General features: G+C 60.2%; 2 protein-coding genes across 3 annotated transcripts in view; one reads left to right on the top strand and one right to left on the bottom strand.

Annotated features, from left to right (window-relative positions):
- The window catches only part of MACROD1 (mono-ADP ribosylhydrolase 1), a 106830-nt gene that overhangs the window by 21316 nt on the left and 62821 nt on the right, over window positions 1–22693 (top strand). The gene's annotated exons all lie outside the window — the stretch shown is intronic.
- On the bottom strand, window positions 9418–11473 carry FLRT1 (fibronectin leucine rich transmembrane protein 1). The gene has a single exon (XM_040971007.1). The coding sequence runs from the start codon at window positions 11464–11466 to the stop codon at window positions 9418–9420; it is 2049 nt and encodes a 682-aa protein (XP_040826941.1). The 5' UTR covers window positions 11467–11473.

The following is a 22693-nucleotide window of genomic DNA, read 5'->3' as shown; positions in this document are numbered from 1 at the left end:
AAAGGGGGCATCGACCCCTCCTCCATAGCCCTCCAGGACAGTGAAGGAGTGGAGTCCCCACCTTGCCCACCTGCTGTTCTGGCAGAGGCCCACTGTCCGGGCTGCCCCCGCCCTCCAGGGCCCCCTAACCACTTGAGTTTGCTTGCTTCTCAAGGACTTTGTCTTTATTTAAGACTTCAGGAGAGAGAAAGACATCTACATCTGCTGCTTCGTTCCCCAAATAATCAAAACCAGGAACGTCGAGCTCCTTCTGGGTCGCCCATGTGCCTGGCGGAAACTCACGTGCTCGAGCCGTCCTGCTGCCTCCCTTGCAATCGCAGGAAGGCGGATGGGAAGTAGAAGTGAGACTTGGTCCCAGGCGCTCGGCTACCCATGCGGGTGTCCCAAGGGGTGGGAGAGCCCTCCAGGCCAAGACACTGCTCCCCAGAGACTTTCACCAGCCAGCCACTGGTGATGGGCGGAGGCCCCGGGGTTGCATTCACAGTGGATACTCAGAGACAACTTGATCCTGCGCTTGGCAGGCAGGCATCTCGCAGGACCGGGCAAGGGTCCTTACCCCCCTGCTACCTTTAAAAAACTTCTGGAGGGGTAGGGGAGGGGTGGAGGTTCTTCCCCATGTGGCCTCTCCAACCCCCCCATCGGGTCCCTGCTCCCTTAAGTCCTGGTGCTTCCATGGGATTGAAGCACATCGAGACCCACAGGTGTCTTTTCGGGAACACGCGGGGCACCAGCAGCCTCGTGGAAATGAAATGATAAGAAACTGCCGCTGAATTCCGGGCAGAAGTAAATTACTTAACACCTGAGGCAGGTGGAGATGCGGCTGCCACTGCGGTGGCTTTTAATAAGCCGGTCTCCGAGGCTGCCGCTTCCTCCGGGAGCCGGCCGGCGTCTTCTCCAGGCGTAATTTCATTGCGTCCTAGGCTTGGCAGCGGTGCAAATAAGATCTCACTTCCCCCGTAAATCTCCATGGGGGGAGGTCAGATCGCATCAGTATTGCCTGTCAGCAAGCAGGACCCACGTACTCTGCCAGGGAGGAGGGACCAGCTGCCACCACCCAGACCCTCCAAGGTGGAGTCTCGGCTGACCAAGGTTGGGGGATGGCTTCCATCTATTTGGGACCCCCCCAGCCCAAGCAGGCTACTCTGGACCCACTGCCACAGAGTTGGGGTGCAGGCTATGGTTGGGGAAGTCCTGCCGCCTCCTGGTTGGAGGCTACAGGAAGCCAAAGATGTTCCCGGGGAGGAAGAGGAGGGACATTCCCATCCCTCAGTGGTAGCCAGGTCTCTTGCTGCATCCGGTTGTGAGCTGGACCCTGCGGTCCTGACTCCGTCAGCAGATGGGATGATCTGGGCTGTGGGATCCCACCTGGTAGGGGTCTTGGCCCCTGCCTGCCCTATGTGGGTCCTGATGCATCGTGGCTGCAGTGGCAGGTCTGGGGTCCTGGTTTTGCAGGGGATCAGCCGTCTGTTGGCCACACAGAGCAGGGGTGCCAGGAAGAGTTCTTTGGGCTGTGGGCATCTCCTCTCTGCTCAGCCTTGGTCTGCTTGAGGGGGCTGGCCAGCCCTGCTGCTCTCCCAGAAGGGTGGGGTTCTGTCTCCTAGGCCGCCCACACTTTCCCACAAGTGATCTTCCTTGGTTTGATCTAAAATGCGGGGTCTGGAACCTTCTCCTGGGGCTTGCAGCAGGCCCAGCCCTGGCTGTACCTCTAATCACCGCAGTCCCCCTGAAGCTTATAGGGTCCGCCTCCCCACTCCCCTGCTCCTCCCAGTCCTCTTACAGGCCAAGCTGGGGCCAGCCTGGGGCCTTCCTACCCCCTGCACTGGGCAGGCTGGGCTGGGGGTGTGGCCGGGGTGCTTTAGGGGGTGAAGGCCCACCTGTGGGAGCCTCTGCCCTCCTTACTGCATCCATAAGTGGACCCTGCAGGGGTGAGGCCATGCCTGGGTGGGGTCGGCACCCCTGCTCTGGGGAGACCCACATTCCAATCCCCTTCCTGCCCCTGTGGAGTAGACAGAGCAGAACCTATGGTTTTTCTGTGCTCCTGATTTTTTTTTTTTTAATTTTGTTTTGAAAATACAAATTTTATTATCAGTCAGCCATTCATCCCTAGATGCATGCAAGGGCTGGGGCTGGGCCAGGCTCAGCAGCCGGAAATTCGAGTCCAGGTCCCCAACCACTTCAGTGTGTGTGTGAGAGAGAGACCCCTCTGCCCCCCACGGACCTGGCTGGTGCCCTCCAGGGATCTGATACTATAGGAAGTGACGCCTGTCAACCAGGCCTAGGCACACCTGCAGTCTAGCTGTGGGGCCAGGCAGAGGTGTCTCTGAGTCCTTTCCTGGGAAGGTCACAGGGTCAGGGGGGTCTGTGACCTGAAGCCCACCACAGGATGGGGCCTGCTCAGGCGTGTCTGGGAGCTGAGCCACGAGAGACAGGCCTGAGAGCCAGGAGAGAAAGCAGCCAGGGAGGGTTTGTCGTGTGGCTGCATGCCCAGCCCTGGGTCGCCCTCAGGCCTGGAGACAGCCGTGGGGCAGATCTGGCTCCCCCAGCCAACCCCTCTCCCTAACACCCTAGCCCCAGCGCACAGTAGGTCTGCAGCAGATGTCTCCTGCCTAGTAGGCTGACCATACATATTCCAGAAGGATCCCTCAGCCTACGCACACAGGATGTGATCAGAGTGCCTGGGTTATGCTAAATTTAGCAAGAAACTGCTGCTGTTCTCATGGAAAAAAAGAATCTCGGCCCCACCTCCAGCCCCCAGCTCGGGGTGTGAGATCCGCAGCAGCCGCAGCTGTGGGAGCCATGGGCACTGCGGGCCTGGGAGGGGGCTGGGGGGCGACAGGCCCAGCGGGTGTTCACTGGGGTGGCAGACTAAGCATGCATCCCAGGGCCCCGCAGCACAGCCCTGCTCTTATCTGGGCACGCACATGGCTGCCAGCGCCACTGACGGGCTAATCCGTGGCTCCTATTAACGCGTCCCCATATGGAGACCTGCCGGGGTGTGTGTCCGATGTCACGGCTTGTCTAAGTTCCCACTGGTAGCGGGTGTCACCAGCAGCTTTCCGGATATCGTGGGATGAGGATAGGGTGCTGGGTGAGAGGTGCCCAGAGAATGCGTTAGTCCCAGAGTCCCCATCCCTTCTCAGCTGCTGCCTCTGGACACCTAGACCCTGGAGGCAAGCTGAATGAGAAGGGGTGATGCCCAGCCACCCCACCCCTGACCCAGGGCCAGCATGCCAGTAAGCAGCCGAGACACCCTTAAAAGTTAAATCTGTTTATTTCAAGAAAGGACAAAGGCAGGTGGGCCTGTGGACATCTCGTAGGAAAACAGACAGACAGAGAATGGGACGGGGCGGGCTCATCACATTCATTTCCACGCGGAAGTCTGAAGGCACCTACAGGAAGGAGGCCAAAGGGCGTTCGCAGTGCACTTTGGTTTGTGTTGCTGTGGTGGCGGCTGCAGCGGCGGCCGCAGTGGGGGTCTGTGTGTCTTGGTTTTGCAGAAACCCACCTGGTGTGAGGTTGGGAGTGGCTGGGCCTCCCAGGCACACAGCCAGCAGTGGTGGGGGGAAGGCCTGGTCCCCAACACCCCCCTCCCATCTGTACGCCTTGGAGAAGGAGAAAGATGGGACTGGGTGATTGAAGGCCTCCCGTCCCCAGCCCCCCCGTCACACACACTGGGGGAGCTGGAGCGGAGACTCACCCCCCAGCCTCTGACAGAGGAACCATGCACCTGCCCCCTCCTCCCCAGAGCCCTGGGAAGGGGCTGACTTGGAGCAAGCAGACCCAGAAGCAGATGCAATCCAACCAGGCTTTAACCATCTGGAGAGAGAATGGCGGCCGGTGGCTAGAAGAACCTGCCCTGGACTGGGCCTGCATGCGTGGCGGCCGAGGGCTCTCTTTCATTGCTGACCGCTGTCTGCCTGACAGCTACAGCCATCAGCATCACCTGGCACCCACCCTCCTGTGAGGTCCCCTGACACTAGCACCTGCTCTCAGCCACTCTTGGAAGGTTCCAGAGTCCTTGTGTTGCTGTCCCAAGAGCTCCCAAGGGGCCAGGCCTCGGGCGCCCGTATGGGCATCTCCACCCTGGCACGTAGGCTGGGCTGGGCGGGCTGGGACACCTGCAGGCACGCAGCGGCCGGCAGCCAGCCAGAGCTGCCTGGCTGAGCCCTGCGTTCATGGCAGCTTTGATTGTCGGCTGGGGTGGCATTTGTTTCCCTCTGTCAGAGGAAGAAGCCGGATGGGCCCTCACAGGCAACTCTGGGTGGGCAACCTCCTCCCCTCCTCTGGTCCACCTCACTCCAGGTCTCTGCCAGGGGCTCACAGCTGGAAGTTGGGGTGGGGCGTGGCTAAGTGTGTGAGATGACTCCAAGGCAAGGTGGCTGGTGGGTGGCCAGCAAACGGGGAGGATGGGGCAATGAGAGGTGGCAGCCGTGGATGGCTGTAAAAAGAAGGGCGGAACACTCATGTGCATTGGGCACTGTGCCAGGCTTCCAGGTCCTTTGGCCCCCTGGGAGTCTGTGGGGAGCTAGATGACAATTCTGATGGGCCTCCAAGGGACTTAGAACCGGGGCAAGTGAAGACTGTTCCTGCTAGGACCATCTGGGGTGGGAGACCAGGGGTCAGGCTGCCATGCCTGCACTGACTGTCACAGTGCCCTGCATACCAGTCAGCCCATGCACAAGGCCCCCGGGACCCTCCCTGAGCCTGTGAGCAGCACAGCTGGTCACCTGAGAGCTAGGGCAGGTGCCAGCAGTAGGAGCCGCCCCAAGCTGGCAGCCAAGCTGGACTGATATCCTGGGGTTTGGGGGTGGGGGGATGAGTGGTGGGTGCAGAGCGGGGCTTCCGCAGTCCCCCAGGGTCTCTCTCTGGGCAGCCCTGCAGATTCTGCTGACAGCAGGCACGTGGGCTGACCTCCGCAACAATGGGACTTTCCAAAGCAGAGAATAAACCATCTATATAGCATGCCAGGGGAGGGGGAGGCAAACAAAATCTTTACATCAGTTTGGTTTTTTTTTTTTTTTCTTTCTTTCTTTCTTTCTTTTTTTTTTTTTTTTTAAAGAAGCCAGCAAGGATATTTCAGGCAACTAACTACTTGGAACATTTCAAAAGAGCCATAAATGCCGAAAAATGCAGAGCGTGCCGTGCCCTGGGAGCTGGCAGCCGGCCGCGATGGATAGTTTGTGCCTATGTGTGCGGGGTGGCAGGCATCAGAGCCCCAGGCCCAGAAGGGGACCCTTGGCCAGCCCTGCCCCAACTGTGGGTCACTGTCCTCGCCCCCTTGCCCCTTGCTGAGTCCTGAATGCTGGAAGGGGTGGCTCAGGCCCACACTTCCTCCCTGACACCTCTGGAACCCTGAGGCTGGGCGCAGTCAGGTCTTGGACCAAGCTGGGTGGCCATGTCTGGGAATCTTGGGACACGGAAGCCTGGGTGGGGCCCAGAACCTTCCAAGAGCTCGTCTCAGGCTGCAAAGATGCCCTAACCCTGCCTGGCACTTGAATGCCCCCTGTGGAAGGGAGCTCACCACCTGTTCTTACTGCTGGGCTGGCTTCCCTCCTCCTTCTTTGGGGTGTCCCAGTGTAGTGGGGGGTCCCTTGTGCCTTTCACAGCCAGATCCACCCTGTGACAGAGAGGAAGCACAAAAACCCACAGCCCTGGAGACCTTTCCGTGACACACCCTCTGAGATGTTGCCTGTCACCTTTGCAGGCTGGTGGAGCCCTGGGGTGGGGACAGTTTCTTGATCCCCGCTGTGGCCCACTGGACAGCCCCTTCCATCCCTGAAGGCCCCACCTGGAGCCACATGTGCCCGTCCTGTAGGGCAGAAAGCAAGCACTGTGCCCGAAATGCCCGCCATGCAGACAGCCACTTGGGGTGGGCCCATCCACCAGGAAAAATCCTCCTCTCCCTTCAGCCCTGGGGAGTTTAACCTCCCCTGATCAATTTAGCAGATTCATTCGCTTGTAAACGGCAATGATTTGCATCTTTGAGCCTTTTTATCCCTCCTTAAGGAAAAAAAAAAAAAACCCTGTCTGTGTTCTGGAAGGCCTGTGAATTGCTCGTTAGCGCCCGCCCTGGCACCCATCCAGCAGCAGGTGGTGGCCTGGCTGCCTTACCTGCAAAGATTGGAGTGCGAGGAGGGGACCCATCGCACAGCTGGACCCGGCCTCGCTATGGGCCTGGGAGTGTGACTGCACTCCAGCCCTTCCTGGGAGTGCACGCCCCAGCTCCCCCGGCTGCATTCCCAGCGTTGCTGCATCCGATTTTCCTTGTAGTTTTCATAAGCTCACTGCTGGGCTCAGAACCCTGCTCTCCCTGGCGTGGTCAGCAGGAAGTGGATTTGCGAAGTGGGTTGGCTGCAAGCTGCGGAGGGCAGGAGGGCGGGGGTCTGGCAGAAGGCAGGGTTTAGGTTCAGCACTGCCCTGGATGTGGCTTAGAACTGCTTTGCCCCTCTCAGAGGCTGCTCTGGGCACTGCCTGTGCCCTGTGCCCAGCCCCACAGTATCCTTCACTTGCCTCAAGGGACCAGAATCACTGGAGAGAAAGGGAGCCGTCCGCTGGGCTTCCGGGACACCCCACTCTCCTGGGTGAAGTTAGATCCCACCCCGGGTACCCCCACCTCACAGGAAGGGAAACCAGAGCCGTGGATCTCTCTAAAGTGTTTCCGGTCCCTGCCTCTCGCTTCCCCTGGGGCTGGACAAGGCCAGCCCAGACCTCGAGGGTGTCCCTGTGCCCAGCCTTCACGCCTCGGCCAGGGGCTGTCACACAGAGGGAGCGAGGGAGGCTGCTAAAGGAAAGCAGGACAGCTTCTGATGCGCGTCAGGTCTGCAGAATTGAGTATGACTAATTAATAGATTTTATTCTTAGTAATCTCTTAAGCATTCCATACATCGGCCCCTCTCCTGAGCTGAGCTTGGGAGAGGCCTCATTCGCAACATGCAAATGACGCCTGGCCCGCCTGCCTTCTCTCCCTCCTTGCCTTTCCTCTCTCTTTCTCTCTCTCTCTCTCTCTTTTTAAAGGGAAAATTTAAAGGCAAATTGCCATGTAATAGAAAAGAGATTCCAATCACTACATCTAATTACCACGAAGGGTAAACCACTTACCCATAGAAGTGTCGTGGGCTGTTTCTCCTTTTTTAAACTTTAAACCTGCCTTAAATACCACACATACACAAAAAAATATACTTGTGGACACCGAGGCTAGCAGGGTGGTTCTGGCTCTGGTGCAGGAGGAGGGGGTATGGGAGGGCCCTGGGGTGTCCCCGAGCACCACCTACCCATCTTGCTGTGTGGCCAGGCCTGCCTGCAGGGGACCCGGGGTGCCCAGCTGGTGCCTGGTATCCCTATAGCCAGAGTCAGGTGGAGATTGCCGTGCTGCTGGGCATGGTGCTGCTATGGGCACCTGCAGGGCCCAGTTGTTCTCCAGCTCTGCTCCCTGGGAACTCTGGTCCCTAGCAGGCGGAGCCTTCCCCAGCCACCATGGGGAGACCCTGAGCTGGGCCTGGGGTGTGGCTGGAAGATATAGTGGTACCTCTCTTTTGCTGAAGACTTGGGGGGCCCCTGGCCCCCACCCCCACCTTGCAGGTAAAGTCCCTTTTCCAACAGCCTGGAAGGAAGGCTTGGCAACACTGTCCTCCATCCTCCCCAGCCTCAGCATCGGGGGTGAAAAATGATATAGGCAGAAAAAGGAACATAAAGGTCGCCTGGAAGCAAAGACGGCCCCAGGGGCTGCCTCGGGGCTGTGCCACCTCCTGCCCAGCTCTGAAGGGCTGGGTCGGAGCTTTTCAAGTGCAGCAAGCGGCTGGCACCAGGACCAGGGTGGGCAGCCCTGTGCCTGCTGCCCAGCCTCCTGCTCGTGCCCTGGCTGTGGTGGAAGCGCCGGAGGCATGAGGAGACCACCGTGGCTAGCGACTGGCCCTTTTTAATCCTCTGCCCTCGGACCCACGCCTGCCTCGGCTCAGGCAGCAGTGTTGACACATGCCACCCACACTCCCCCGGGGCTGGGATACAGTGAACATCAGAGGCCGCCGCCCTGCTCCCCCACCCCCAGCACCGCTGTCATTATTTCATCATTGTTTTAATCTCATGGCTCGCCACACTGCGCCATCACTTGATAAATGATAGCGACGCTGATTCCAGAGGGAGGAAATAAAATCTTAACTCTTCCGAGGGCCCTGGCCGCTCCCCTCTCACAGGCTGTTTTCTGAAGAAGCTCTGGTCCCTGGGAGTGAGGCATGAGGTGGGGGGCTGGCTGGAAAGGGTCTTTGGAACCTTTTCCTGTTGGTTCTTGGGCCTGAGCAGCCCAAAAGGTCTCATCAGCCGAGGTTACCAAAACAAAACAAACTCCCTGTGCTGATGACCTGTCCCAGGACTCCCATGGAACATTCTCAGAGAGCAGTGGCTGTGATCACCTCTGCTGGAGAGAAGACTAGTAGGGGCTTCTTTCCTCCACAGCAGGAAGGACAGCGGCCCAAGACAGCCAAGCTGAGATGGGGAGCACATCCTTGCCTGGCCTGACCCTTGCCAGCCAGCAGGAGGAACATGCCTCCACCTCTAAGAGCAGCAGTAGCTTCCCCCATTTCCCCTCCCCTCCCCCATTAACTCCCCTCCCCCATACATGATCTATCTACTGATAATCAGTGATTTCTAGCAAAAAATATTTTCACAATTCTATTGTCTCGGGAAATGTAAGGACCGACCCAGGAAGTACTGCAGGGACCACACGGATGCAGCTCTAGCCGCCCATCGGCACTGAGACGCGGTGCTGGGACGGACGGACGGGCAGACGGAGGCACCTCCACGTGCTGGCCAGGGATGCTGCAGCTGCTCTGGGGACCTCTACAAGGCCCAGGAAGAGAAGCTCTCATTGGAGCTGACAGCATGTAACCCTCCAAAGAGTGCAGTGAAAGACCCCCACACCCCCACTGACCAGCGGGGGGATGGTGCGGAGGAAGCAGGGAACCTATGTCCCCTCAGCCCACCTTGGGCTGCCGAGCCTGCAAACTTCCGTGAGGGCGTGGTAGCCGTGGCGCAGCTGCGTGGGGCCCCGCGTGCAGCCACTTCTCTCTGGGTCTGTGTGACAGCTTGCAGGTGTGCATTGAGGGCACGCGTAGGTAGTTATCTGTTACAGTTCAGGAAGAAGCCCAGACTACTTTTAGCGCACCCCCTACACTGACTTGACTCCCCTAAATCATATCTTTTGTGGCCGCGAACCCCCTTCCTGCCTTCTATTCTTAAAAAAAAGAAAGAAAGAAAATTCTTCCCCCCACCGTGGCGTTCTAACAAGTCGCCATCTCTCCCAGCCGTGGCTTACTGCTGGGTGACATCAACCACAGGCGCCCCCTTTTCTCGCTCGCTCACTCGCTCGCTCTCTGGGATAGCGGCAGCAATGGCCAGAGCCAGCCGGCCGGCGGGGAGCCAGCATCATGTGTAGGAGTAGTCAGCATCAGGGATGCCACCATCACGGTAGCCCCGTGTGGCGCCGTAGCCGATGGTGTGTGTGCCCTTGCCCAGGCTGCTGCCATTGGAGGGGAAGATGGTGTGCACCACATACTCCTCTTTGGTGCGGTACGGGTTGATGGGCAGCATCTGCAGCCCGGGTCCACGGATCTCCAGGATGGAGTTATCCTTCTTGGTCCCTGACTCCATATAGTCATCCTTTCTCCTGCTGCCCCGGTTGTAGGCCCTCTCCCTGCCCAGCAGCTCACCGGCCCGGTTCACATACCAGCAGATGGCCCCCAGGACCAGGAAGAGGAAGACCAGGGCCACGGCACCACCAACGATGCCCGCCAGGGGCAGTCCTGCCATAGGGCCCACATTCTGCTCCTGGTTGAGTGTGGTGGCAGGGCTGTGGGTGTCAGCTGTCTCCGCCTTGGCACACACAGGTGTCTCATCTGCCACGTAGGCATTGCTGGTCTCCATGGTGACCATGCAGATGATGTAGGTAGACTTGGGCTCCAAGGCCGTGAGCAGGTACTCAGTCTTATCCCCCTGCACCAAGGTCTCGGTGATGGAGCCCACAGCCGGGCTATGGCCCAGGCGTAGCCAGCTGAGCCGGAAGGAGGAGGCTGGGAGTGTGGCCTTCCACGTGATGCGGATGGAATCTGCTGTGAGTGGCTTCACGTGGATCACCAGGGTCTTGGCACTGTCGCCTGTGGCCATGGGGTAGTCAAGGTTGGAGTCAGGGAGGCGCAGCCCCGGCCTCTTGGCCTTGAGCGTGAACAGTGAGCCCTGGGGTGTGGTGGCTGCAGCAGCGGCAGCAGCGGCATGGTTGGAGGCTGTGGTCTTGGCAGCAGTGCTGGCCACGCCGGCTGCACCGCCCTGAGCCCCAGCCTCGGAGCACTCATCCATCTCGGTGGTGATGTCCTTGATGGCCATGCCCCGGACCTTCTCGGGGCCCTGGCACATGAGACCCCGCACATTGACCACAGTGGCCCGTGCCTTCACCCAGTCCCGCAGCCACATGAGGTTGCAACCACAGAACCAGGGGTTGTTCCTGAGTAGCAGCTGGGCCAGGTTGCCCAGGTCGTCAAAGAGGCCGCGGGGCAGTGTGGTGAGGTTGTTGTTGGACAGGTCCAACCGCTCCAGCTCACGCATCTTGGCCAGCGTGTTGTAGGGGATGTGGGTGATGGCGTTGTCCTGCAGGTAGAGCTTCTGCAGGTGGGCGCTGGGCAGGTTGAGGGGCGGCGCGGCCAGCGAGTTGCGCACCAGTGACAGCTCCGTGAGGTTCTGCAGGCGGCTGAAGGTGTCGTCAGCGATGCGCTGGTTAGCCAGCAGGTTGCCGTCCAGCACCAGACGCCGCAGGCTGCGCAAGCCCTTGAAGGCGTGCAGCGGGATGGTGGAGATGCGGTTGTCGTCCAGCCGCAGCTCCTCGAGCGTGTGCGGCAGCCCTGGCGGGATGCTGCTCAGGTGGTTGCGGCTGAGGAAGAGCAGCTTGAGCTGCTTGCTGTCGGCGAACGCGTCCTCCTCGATGCTGACGGTGGACACGGAGTTGTCATCCAGGTGCAGCTTCTCGAGCAGCGGGATGCGGGCCAGCGAGTCACGGGCGATGGCACGCACATTGTTGTCCTGCAGGTGCAGCTCCCGCAGGGAGCGGGGTAGGTTGATGGGGAACTCATCCAGGTCGTTCTCATACAGGTAGATGACCTGCACGCTGACCTTGGTCTTGAGGTCCTGGGGGATGCCAGCGTTGTTGATATGGTTGTTCTGCAGGTAGAGGGTGGTGGCATCGTCAGGGATGTCGGCGGGGATGGAGGTGAGCCCCCGGTCGTTGCAGTAGATGAAGCCGTTGTTACAGCGGCAGACAGAGGGGCACGTGGTACTGTCGATGACCTCTGTCAGGAAGGCGATGAGCCCGTAACACAGGAACAGCCAGTCCCGCAGGTCCATGGTGGCTGTGGTCATCACCACGGTGGCTGTGACCGTGGTGGCAGGCGTGGCAGTGGCAGTGGCCATGGGGTGTGCCACCACCATGGTGCACGGCTGGTGGGGGGAGGGGAGAGTCCCACTCCGCCTGACCCCACGAGGACCTCACCACCTGCAGGGAACACAGAAGGGGTGTGGTGAGCAAGAGGCAGGGATGACAGCCTGAGCATGGCGCATGCACACCCACCCACCACAACAGGACCTCCACAGTCAGGGCCAAGGTCAGGGTCACAGGCAAGTGTTTTTGCTAAAGTCGGATTCTGATGGTGTGTAGACAGTGCCCATCCTGCCCCTGGTGCACCCTGGGCAGTGCCAGGGGAGAGGTTAATCCCGAGAGCCGACTTGATTTCTTTCTGTTAAGGACGCACACCAAGCCCGTGATTGTGGCTCGTGCTGGAGTGGCATGGATGTGGGGAGTGCTTTAGGCATTCAGGCTGCTCTTTCTTCCTGGGGCGGGGAACATGTATGGTCCTCCAGCTCACACCCAAGCTTGGAAGAGAAGGCCGTGTGCTCAGAGGATGGAGTAGGGGGAGCGGAGGTTGGGGGAGGCGTCGCCGGAACCGAAGCCGAGGAAGCTGCGGGCCCCGGCCTCAGCAGAATGGTACCTTACTGTCTGGTGCTAAAGCAACACCTCTATCTGTCACCAGTCCATGTCATGGGCGGAGGGACGAGAAGGCATCCTCAGAGCTGCTTTCCCTCACTCTGTGCCCTGTGCAGGGTCGTGCTATGCCTTGCTCCCCTCCCCTCTGCTCTGCCCATGCCCCCTTCCCAAATCAGAACACATCCAGCTACCCTGGAGAAAAGAACCAAGCCCATGTCCAGGACAGATCAAAGGGGTAAGGAGGTGTTTGTGAGATGTGATCTCAGAATTTGCAAATCAGTGTGAAAAAAAAAAAAACAACCTGCACTGTGGGTTTTTTCTGCTGTTTTTCCATGCATCGTGGTAGACAAAAATCAATTAAAGAGAATTCATCTGTCAGCCTGGGTGGGGAAGGTGTCGCCAGAAGACACAGGGGCCTGCTTGGAAGCCCCAGGCTCACAGAGCCTTGGTGACCATGGGACACAATGTGGAGTCCCCGCTCTATACCCCACAGGCCAAGCGCCTCCACTTCTCACCCTTGCCAAGCCTGGCCCCTTCTCCATCCTCTCCATTCAGAAAACTCCTCGTCCCTCAGGACCCAGCTCTGATGTCCCCTCCCCTGCCTGGTCTTCCTGATGCCAACACAGGGCTTTGCGTGGTCATCCTCATACCGTCTGTCCACTCACCTAGCATCCAGCTACTCACCCACCCCCCGACCTGTCCCGATATGCCCACCCATCCATCCACCCAGATCTTTTTGGAGCAACCTGTCCTGCCCCTGGGAAGTCCCTCCAGGTGGGTGGAGATTCTCATCATAATACAGACTTCGCTTAGAGTTGTCAGGATGTCTGCCGTTCACCCCTGAACAAATGTGTCGGTGCTGCCCTTCCTTCCATTTAGCAGATGGGAACACAGAGGTCTGGAGATGTTAGCTTTACCAAGACCTCTTGGAACTGAGCAGAAACTTGCCCAGGTCACTGGGGCCACCGGCCAGCCTCCCGGTCCCTGCTGAACTTGAGGGCCCTGTGGGGAGCAAGTTGTATTATTGGGTGATCGGTTTTGGGACTGGGAAGGAGCACAGGCAGGGATATGCTCAGAGCTGTGGACACTGCGCAGATCGGGACAGGTCAGCCCTTAGAGGAAGGGGCTAGACTCAGGCCCTAGGGCAGAGCCCCCAGGCCTGGCTGTGGCATCCACCAACTCGTCCGTCCCATTCCACAGCTGAGCAGCCTGGGACAAAGACAGGTGAGGGCCTGTCTGGCTTTCTGTCCGTCTGTGCTGAGCCGGCACTGTGAAGGTCACCACGCGTGGGGAGGCAGAGCCGAGCAGGTACTGGAGGCGGGGACCTCAGGCTGGCTAGCAGCCACCCCGCATGGCCCAGCCTGGGGTAAGGAGGGGGCACTCCCGCTTCCCTGATCTGCCAGCTGCCGAGTCCCAGCCGGAGGCCACAGGTGGCCAGCCTCTGTGTTCAGTCACCGTGGGGCACTGCCCGGAGCAGGCAGCTGACCCAGACCAACCCTGACCCCGTGGCGTGGACATCTGTTCCCGCTCCCCTCACCGTTCACAGTCACAGCCACCAGCCTTCAGAGGCACTGGCGTCATGATGGAGTCCAAATTGCACTTTCAGAGCCGTGTGATGGACGACCGAGGCGTGTGTGGGAGGCAGGGGCCCAAGGCCTCATCCATCTTGGCCAGTCTCCCCCAAGGCTAGCGAGGCTGAGTCCCGGAAGCAGGGTGGGCCCGGAGGCAGGAGGGTGATGGTGTGAGTAGCTGGGTGGCCCTGCTGGGGAGACCCCCTCGCCTGGCAGCCTTTTCATTCCCTTGTTGTGTGTTTGATAGTTTATGTGGCCATCAAATTATACCCGGCAAATCGCCCATCTCTTACGGGATCACTTATCATCACGCAACAGCACCCTGTGAGTTATGGCCTGCCGGCTCTGTGAGTGACAGTAGCATCCAGGCAGGGGAAGGGGAGCAGCTGGAGGTGCCCAGGGACCACCCCCACCTTAGCAGCGGAGAACGGCACCCAGCCCTTTCACTGCCAACACCTGAGACGGACCACCCTGGGTGGGGTCCTGCCGTTTGCAGCTTCCTGGCTGCGTGACAGAGCCAGTCATTCCCTCTCTGAGCCCACTTCCTCAGTCACCCTTCCTATGGGGCTCACGCCTCTTGGGCCTCAGTTTCCTCCCTGCTGCTGCTGCTGAAAACCCCGCTGTCCCAGGAGGAGACGAAGCAGCAGTTGTGTGGGCACCCAGTGGGGCCCCTGGGGGTTGGAAAGGGGAGTCATCCCTTTGCTGTCCCCTGGAGGATCTGCAGCTGGGCGACCCCTACCTGGCTTCACCAGCCCTTCTGGAAGAGGCCACAGTATAGGGGGGGAAGGGAGGCAGGCATGTCCCTGGGGTGTTGCTCCGCCACTGGTGCGGACAGCTGGTGGATAGCAGGTGTCCAGCTGGCCCGTCAGTTGAGTCCAACGCAGTGGCCAGAACTCCAGAAAGCAGCCCAGGGACAGACACCTGCATTCTGACCTTCTGCCCATCCCCCTACACTGATGCAGCCGACAGAGCTGGGGAAGGACAAGCCAAGGGGCTCCCTCCGCTGATGAGCCCAGGGTGGAGCATGGCACAGAGATCCGGGGTGTCCTCCCACAGCTCCCTGGCTCCACCTTGCACTTCCTTATTCACACCGCCTCAGCCCCCACTCGTCCTTCTCCCCTCACAGCCACCACCTGCCCTGAGTGAAGGGTCCCCCGAGTGCCCGGCTGGACTAGCTCGGAGCAGGTGCATGTGTGCAGGCCCTCAGGTGGGAAGCTGTGCGTAGCCTTGAAGGCAGGTGCAGCCTGGGTCCAGGGTCGCAGAAAAGGGAACCATACGAGGTGGGGGTGTGGGCGCTCAGGAGAGCAGCCCCTCCTAGCCACCCAGGACCACAGCCCAGCTCACAGCTCTGGGCCACGCCTGGATTGCTGGCACCTGTCTGTTTTCTAAACAGTCTTTCCCCCTCTCTGAGCCTGCCTGCCACCCCTCATCTCCGGGGAAGGGGGTGCCAGCTCCCAGCTGTGTCCGGGCAGGAGGTGGGGGAAGGCTTCCTGCTTGGGCATGCTGCTAGGGGCCCTGGGGCTGGCCTGTGGGTCTGTGTGGAAACCAAGCACTTCTCAGCTCCCCTGCTGTGATCCTGCACCCCCACTCCACCATCTCCAGCCCAGACCTTCACTGATGAGTCGGGGCGGTGGGCAGCAGGGGCTGTGAGCTGGGCAGGGGAGGGGGCCATCCATCTGCACTGCCTCCTCTGGCTGTGATGCAAGTGGGACCCGGGGCTCCCCCACTCCCGACAACATGGCCTTTGCTAGGGACCCAACTATGGCCTCCTGTCCCTGCAGGAAACCACAGGTGCCACTGAGGCTGTTGTCGGCTCCTGCCTGCAGCAAATAAGGAGATGGCCACCCTGCCCCTGCGTTGGCTCTGTCCAGCCACTCGGCCTATGGGAAGGTGGCCTCAGGGGCTCAGGTCTTCAGCTGTGAAATGGGGCAGCGAGTGGCCTTGCTGTCTCCCTGGGGGGACACCCTGAGGGGACTGTTGGTGCTCAGCGAGCCTGGACACATCAGCAGCCAGCCACACTTCCTGGAGCTTCAGTCAGGGATCTAGGAAGGGAACCCAGGCCTCCAATAACCCTAGGACTTTTCCAAACCCTCATTCATGCAGGGGTCGCAGGGCCTGTAGCCACCAGGGGCATTTCCTTGGGGATGGGGGGGAGTGGATGTCAGGACCTTCTCAGGACCCTCTGATCCTGGCTCCTGCAGGGTGCCATCCACACCCATCACCACCAAAAACTACTTCCCTGGCTAACTACCCTGCTTCCCTGCCACTGGCAAGGCCATCTACAACTTGTAATGCATGCAGGGTGGGGTGGGGGTGGAGATTCTTGCCAAACCTAAAGTTAATTATTTTTCTAATTCCATGCTGCATGCATTATGCATCAGCCGTTATCACAGGTGGTAATTGTAGGCAGGTATGCAAATGAAGCTCAGGTTCACTTAGCCACACGGGCCGTCTGGGTGGTGCCGCAGCCGGGCGGTGGGATGCCCCGAACTTCAGAGAATGCAAATCGCTTGGAAAAAACGCGACTTTAAAATTGTGTCTTAGGAGGTTAATTATATTGATAACAGTGTTCGATATTAAGCTATTCAGGGCCAGGAGAGGGTAGGAGATGAAAGGAGACACGTGTAATTTTGTTTCTTTTCCTCTCTCTCCGCATTATTTAATAAGATGCTCCTCCACCTGGTATTTCTGTCTGTCTCAGTCCATTTTTAGTCGAGCTGCCTAGACTGAGGCTTAATTCCTTTTGAGAAGGAAAAAGAGAGAGACAGAGAGAGAAAGGAAAAAGCCCAGTGAAGTTTCAGAGGGGAGGGGCCTTTATTTGAGAAGGTGGGGTGCAGAGGGGCAAGAAGAGAGATCAGGCCCCAAGCACAAGGCAGACAGGGGCTGCAGGAGCCGGGCAGGCAGGGAGGCTGCAGGAGCCGGGCAGGTGGAGGGGCTGCAGGAGCCGGGCAGGTGGAGGGGCTGCAGGAGCCGGGCAGGCAGGGGCTGCAGGAGCCAGGGCAGGCACAGGCTGCAGGAGCCGGGCAGGTGGAGGGGCTGCAGGAGCCGGGCAGGTGGAGGGGCTGCAGGAGCCGGGCAGGCAGGGGCTGCAGGAGCCAGGGCAGGCACAGGCTGCAGGAGCCGGGCAGGTGGAGGGGCTGCAGGAGCCGGGCAGGCAGGGGCTGCAGGAGCCAGGGCAGGCACAGGCTGCAGGAGCTGGGGCAGGTGGAGGGACTGTAGGAGTTGGGGCATGTGGAGGGGCAGGAGCTGGGGCAGGTGGAGGGGCAGGAGCTGGGGCAGGGTCCAGGCCTCAGGACACCTGTGGCACCTGGAATGGTACCACCAGTTGTCTGCCTGACCTCTCCCACTAGAAGGCCAAGTGCCCAGACAGCATAGGGTCTCCAAGCACAGCAGGTGTTTCAGAAACATCTGCCACTGAATAGAGGAATAAGTGAAGATGCCCGAAGAAAGGCCGCTAAACCTCCAGCACAGGATGGGCGACGGGGAGAGAGGCGGGCGGCTGAGTTCCATGCCAGGAGAGATGCCCTGGTCACAGTGGCCCAGGCAAGTGCAAGCCTGGTCTGGACACAAACCTATACCATGGGCTTCCCGTCTGATGCCCCCTCCCTTTCCCATGCCTCTTCCCAGCCCCTCTAGGCTGTCCAGGGGGCCATCTGTCCCTGTTGACCACCCAGTGCAACACAGGTGCACTTGTGTCCCCTCCCACAACTCCTGCACTGCCCTCCCTGGACTGAGCATCTTCCAGCCTTGGCACTGAATTTGCTTGGGGAGAGTGATGGAGGACAGGTCAACACATGGGTCTCAATGGAGCTGCCCTCCCCACAGGCAGGGGCTGTGGGAGCTGGATCCCAGGCTTCAGGCTGGGTCCTCCCTTTAGTCCCTGGCTGTGTGGTTGCCTGGTGCACACAGGAGCACCCAGGGAGGGGACAGGTCCTGCCCAAGGCCACAGCACTGGCAACTGGACAGCCAATGCCTGTGTGTGCCTCACAGCCCCAGGACTCCTGAGGACAGCAGGGACCACTGCCTTGAGCTGGGCGTGGAGAGCCGCAAGGAGGTGGCGGGAACGGGCAACACTGGGCTGGCGTGCCTCCACAATAAATAACAGCAAATAGCCCATCCGCAGGGCATCTTTCACGCCAGTGGCTAATAACGCGGCTATTAATGCCCCTGCGGACAGCGTGCGCCGCACCGTGCTGACGGATGTCCCGGGCCCTGGCGCGCTCATAAATCAGCCCCGTGCTGGGGCTGAGCGCCGGGAGGTGTCATTTTCCATCTTGGTAATGAATTGGGGCTTCCCTGCCCTACTCAGAGCGCTGTGGATCTGAGTTTGCTGAGCCACAGCCCCTCCCTCCATGGTCTTGGAGCACCCCGCCCCTCCCCACCCCAGGGTAGAGGGTAGTAGGCAGACCCTGCGTGCCCAGGCCTGGCAGGATCCCTCCAGCCCTGCCTTGTGACTCCGGGGCCTCTCGGGCCCTCTATGGGCCTCCACTCATTCCTCTCACTGGCGAAGGGGTGGGAGTGGGGGCGGGCCCTTAGCTGGTAGTTTTGCATCCAGGTCATCCTGGCTGCTGTCCCTCAGGGCTTGTGAGCCATGGCTCCAGGACTTGGATGCCAGGGCCTCCCTGACTCAGCTCACCAGGGCACTTGCTTGCCAACAACCCCTCTCCCCTATCCCAGGGCCTTGCTGTGACCCCCTTTGGGTAGAGCCAGCTACCCTGTGATGTTGGCAGGGAAGGGCTCCAAGTGAGACAGCCCCTGCACCTGCTCCTGTGTCTGCTCCCATGGGTAGGCGCTCACCCCTCACAAACTCAGCATCTGACTGACATAGACCCAACGGCACGAGGGCTACCAGGCGACAGAAGCCACATGTTGTATGGGGTTGGTGGAGCTGCTCTCCTGGGCATTCTGACGGGGCTCTGTGTCCTCCAGCTGGGGAAGGGGCTTTTCATGGGCAGGCCTAGTCTCTCCAGCCATCTCCTCCCGGGGCCACCTCCCTGCATCACAGCCCAGGCCACACCCCTTGGCCTTACCTTGTTCTGTCGCTGCAGCCTGGGAACTGACGGGGTCCAGCTGGGCTTGCTGTTGTGGAGGCCTCTGCAGACACAGGCCTTGTCAGAGTCACATTCCTGGCCCCCACTTACCTGCTTCTGGTCACAGACTGCAGGTCCAGGGCCCTGGGCAGCAGTGGCAGGCAGTGCCTTGGGGCGTGGGTGGGGAGCAGGGGCCTTGATCTCCTGGGCTCCTCGCTTCAGATGAGGCCGTGGGTTCCAAGTGGAGGCATCCCAGGCCCCCTGGGCCACAGGGGCTGCTGGCTTCTCCCTAGGGAGCTTGGGATGTGGGGGCTGGGAGCCCAAGGGTGCCCTCCGTGGCCTGAGGCTGTTGCTGACCCTTGCACCCCAGGCATGCCCTATAGCCTGACACCTGTGCCTGGGAGGTGACCACTGCCTCACGGCCTACAGTCAACTCTGTCCCCTTTGTCCACAGGCTGCCACCTCCTGTTGCAAGGCTTCTGTGTGTGGCTTTCCCCCCTTTTCTTTACCAAGGGTTTTTTCTTTCTTCTTCTTGTTCTTCTTTTTAATCCCTTTAAGTCACTTGGCAGAATGGGCTCGGCACCGAGTGCGTTCTTGCATGACAGCGCCGAGAGGGGCCTGCGCTCGGCCGAGTCGGTATTCCTGCCACTCAGTCCGTGTCCCCCGGGGGAGGTGGGGGCCCATTACCCCGGCAGAGGAGTTCAGACGTTCACGGCGGGGCCGGTGCCGCCGACACGGGCTGCTGAACTGTCAGGGCCGGCATGTCCTGCTCGGGAAGACGCCGCGGGGGGCGGGGCCTCCGTCCTGCTTGGCTGCACTCTGGCGTGGAGAAGCTGCTGCACGGACAGGGGAGGCTGGGGCGCCCCACGTCGCTCCCCGCTTCACTGTCTTGTCTGTCCAGGGGAGCCCTCCTTCTACTCCCTGCCTCTTCACCTGCCAAAGACAATAGGGAGGATGAAGCGTGAGGCAATGGGAAGCAGAAGCCAAGTGTGGGCATGGAGCTGACGAGGCAGCCATTCCGCCCCGTCCCTACCTCCCAGAAGCCCAGGCCAGCCCAGAATGGTTCCCTCTCCTCAGCACCAGGTAACTGCTGGCCGGGCGTGAGCACCTGCTGTCCTCGACTGAGGCTGGCAAGGGCTGGGAAGTAAAGATGAGGTCCTGCAAGCCCCTGGCCCGGCCCCAAGCCGGCGCTGTTCTCCCCGCACCAGCCCCCCACCCCCCCAAAGCACCTGCTCCTCTTGTTAAATGTCATTCAAAGGTTCCAACTGGGCTGCTGAGGCCTGGACTTCCAGGGCCAGCACTGCCTTTACCTGTGGTGGCAGGCAAGGTCACCAGAGACCCCCAGGAGAAGTTGGTGTACACAATGCTGGCATTCCTTCTGCAGCCCCCCTTCCCCCAGCCCACCTGCCAGGCTGGGGTCAGAGGCCTGAGGCGGGGCAGGGCTGGGAACAGAGCCTGAGCGTCTCATTAGCGTGCGTGTGGAAGGGCTGGGTGCCCCGCCGTCTGTGTTCCCCCTGCAGGAGCCCCTCTTTGGAAAAGAGCTTTCATTACACATCTGAGGGCCGCAGCTCTGCTCTGAAATGAGACCCAGATGCTGCCTGCATCCGGGCACTTCTTTTTGTGGGGCCGAAGGTGGCCGATTTGAGAAATGCCATTGGCCTGGGGCCGCAGCAAATCACAGAATCTGGGGTGCAGCCTGGGCTACCCCCAGCACAGTGGGCGGGATGAAGTGCCACTGGCCAGAGGCAGATGGGTTGGCACGGCTCCATGGAGGCATTCTGGGGGGAGACAAGGAGGGAGCTAGACTGGGCCAGGGCTCTTGGCAAGAGCCAGCCAGCGGTGGGCACAGCCCTGAGAAGGGATAGGCAGGAGAGGACAGAGCCCCCCGCCCATCTGAGGGTGACAGCCCTTACTGCTATTACCACCACGTGGTTTCATCCAATTATAAATTGTCATTTCTCTTTGAAGGCGAGAGATGAAGAGAGCCCCATGAGGTCGCCGCCTCCCCAGCTGGGGCAAGGAAATTGTTCTATACTGGGGCTAAAGGGTGTGGGCAGGGAGCATTGAGCCCCGGCATTTGGTGAGGGCACAGGGCTCCAGCCAGCCATGGCTGCTGCCTGCCTACGACACAAGGCAGGCGAGGGCTGCCTCTGAGGTTCTGATGGCAGGAAGGCGGCGACAGCAACGGCTCCCACGTGGCCAGGCCCCTCCTGTGGCGTACAGGATCAAGGCAATGCCCGCAGGGGGTCTCCAGCGGCCCTGTCTGGCCCACCATCCCTGCTGTCTCCCCACACAGTCCCTCCAGGCTCTGTGCTGGCCCCTGCTGGGCCCTGAACCACGCTGTGCCAGTCCTGCCAAGGTCTACTCAGACATCTCCCTCTCTTCTCTCAACACACACGTATGTCTGCCTCATGCTGCTGTCCCTGCCCGCCCCCTCCCCACTGCATGTGCACGGTCACTGGGACCGTAATAAACAGCATCGTATCGTGAAAGGCTCAATTGCCCCAGTATCCAGGGAGGATCTGAGGCTGTATCCACTGCCTGGTACACTGTTGACAATAAACACACCTATGTGAGCTCTGCCTTGGGCGCTCTTGTTCTGAAAACCCAGGCTCTTGGTGCTGGGGCAGCTGTGTGCATCCTTGGCCCACCTTCCCTGCACTGACCGTTACCCACCCTCACCTCCCCGAGGAAGCTAGGTGTGAGGGCCTTGCATGAACACGTTGGGCTGTGCCACATGCAGGATTTCCTGGCAAGCCTGGCCGCAGTAGCCAGGAGGCATGAGCTCTGGGCAGCAGCATGGCAGCGGCCCTTCCTGTGTGTGGGCACGTAACGATGGGCTGTGATGACCACCTGCACTCGCTGGCTCAGGGGTGGTTGTGCCCACACGCCTGCCAGGCTGGCACCTGTGGGAGAGGAGCCTGCAGCCCACAGAGGTAGTGGCTGTATTTCCCCTACCACATGGCCAGTTGGGTTAGGCAAGGGCGACAGCGATCGTGTGGTCTCAGTGACCGGAGGCACCCCTGGCCTTGGCCTTCCCTGTTCCTGGAGGCCCCAAGTCTGGCCTCTACAGCCAGGCATAGAAACAAGGCTTTTCCAATTGACACTGAGATGCACACACGATTTTACTGATGTGGGCGACAATGCACGTGACAGTCATACGAAAAGATAAGACAGTCAGGGGACAGCCAGGCAGCTGTACATAGGGTGCCCACTTCACATTTGGACTGGGTGTGTCAGGTGCATCTGCCATCTGACGGGGGCAGGCCATGCACCTTATCCTTTGATCTGCATTGGCATTTCCTCGGGGCCCACTTCACAGTGCCAGCTCAAAACAGGAAGGGAGAGGGGCGAGGCTTCATGCTCCAGGCCAGCTCCTTCCCTGGACCCCAGCCAGTGGGCCTCTCCTGCCCGTCCCTCCCTCCACCTCTTAAACCACTCAGCCCTTTGTCCAAGCCACGTTCATCCATCTCTCCATCCATCTTTCCACTCGTGCCATCCAGTTCCCCAGTTAGCCATCCATCCTCCCAACAGACACCAAGTCCAGTCATGCTGTAGGTGCTAAATGAGATGCTGGGGCTCCAAACAGGAGCCCCCTGCCTCCTTCAGGGGTTCCCAGTCCAGTGCAGGTGGAGGGGGCTGCTTCACAGAGAGCCCACCTTGCCCAGCCTGGAGGAAGTGGTGGCTCGCAAGGGACTTCCTGGGAAAGATGACCCAGTGCTGTGGTTTTGGGATCCCCTGGACTCCCATGTCACAGGCCCCTTGACCACCGTCTGTATTGCCACCATGCCCATTGTGGCCCCCCAGACTTCCTCCCACAGTTCCCAGGCACCGTGCAGATCTGTCCCTCCACCATTAACTGCGATGCTAGCGACTGGCCTGACTGTCATGCTCTGGCCTCTGGCTTCTAGGGCTGGGTTTTTTTTCCCCATGTGCGTGCCCTGCATCTCATTCCTGTATATGGTGTCAGGCGCCGAGTGGGCTGGGCGGGCAGTGGTATTGGACATGAACCATGTGCCCCACACACCACCTCCTCCCCGGGCAGGGCCAGCCTGCGGCCAGGAGGGCAGAGT

The sequence above is a fragment of the Ochotona curzoniae genome, unplaced genomic scaffold (genome assembly GCF_017591425.1).
Source record: "Ochotona curzoniae isolate NIBS_2020 unplaced genomic scaffold, NIBS_Ocur_1.0 scaffold_4937, whole genome shotgun sequence".
In the NCBI taxonomy this organism is placed as follows: Eukaryota; Metazoa; Chordata; class Mammalia; order Lagomorpha; family Ochotonidae; genus Ochotona; species Ochotona curzoniae.
Note: the sequence above shows the minus strand (reverse complement) of the source record. Positions and strands in the feature narration are given on the sequence as shown.

Bases quoted from the DNA above. Each gene is read 5' to 3' on its own strand.
- FLRT1 (XM_040971007.1), bottom strand. From the start codon at position 11,466: ATGGTGGTGGCACACCCCATGGCCACTGCCACTGCCACGCCTGCCACC.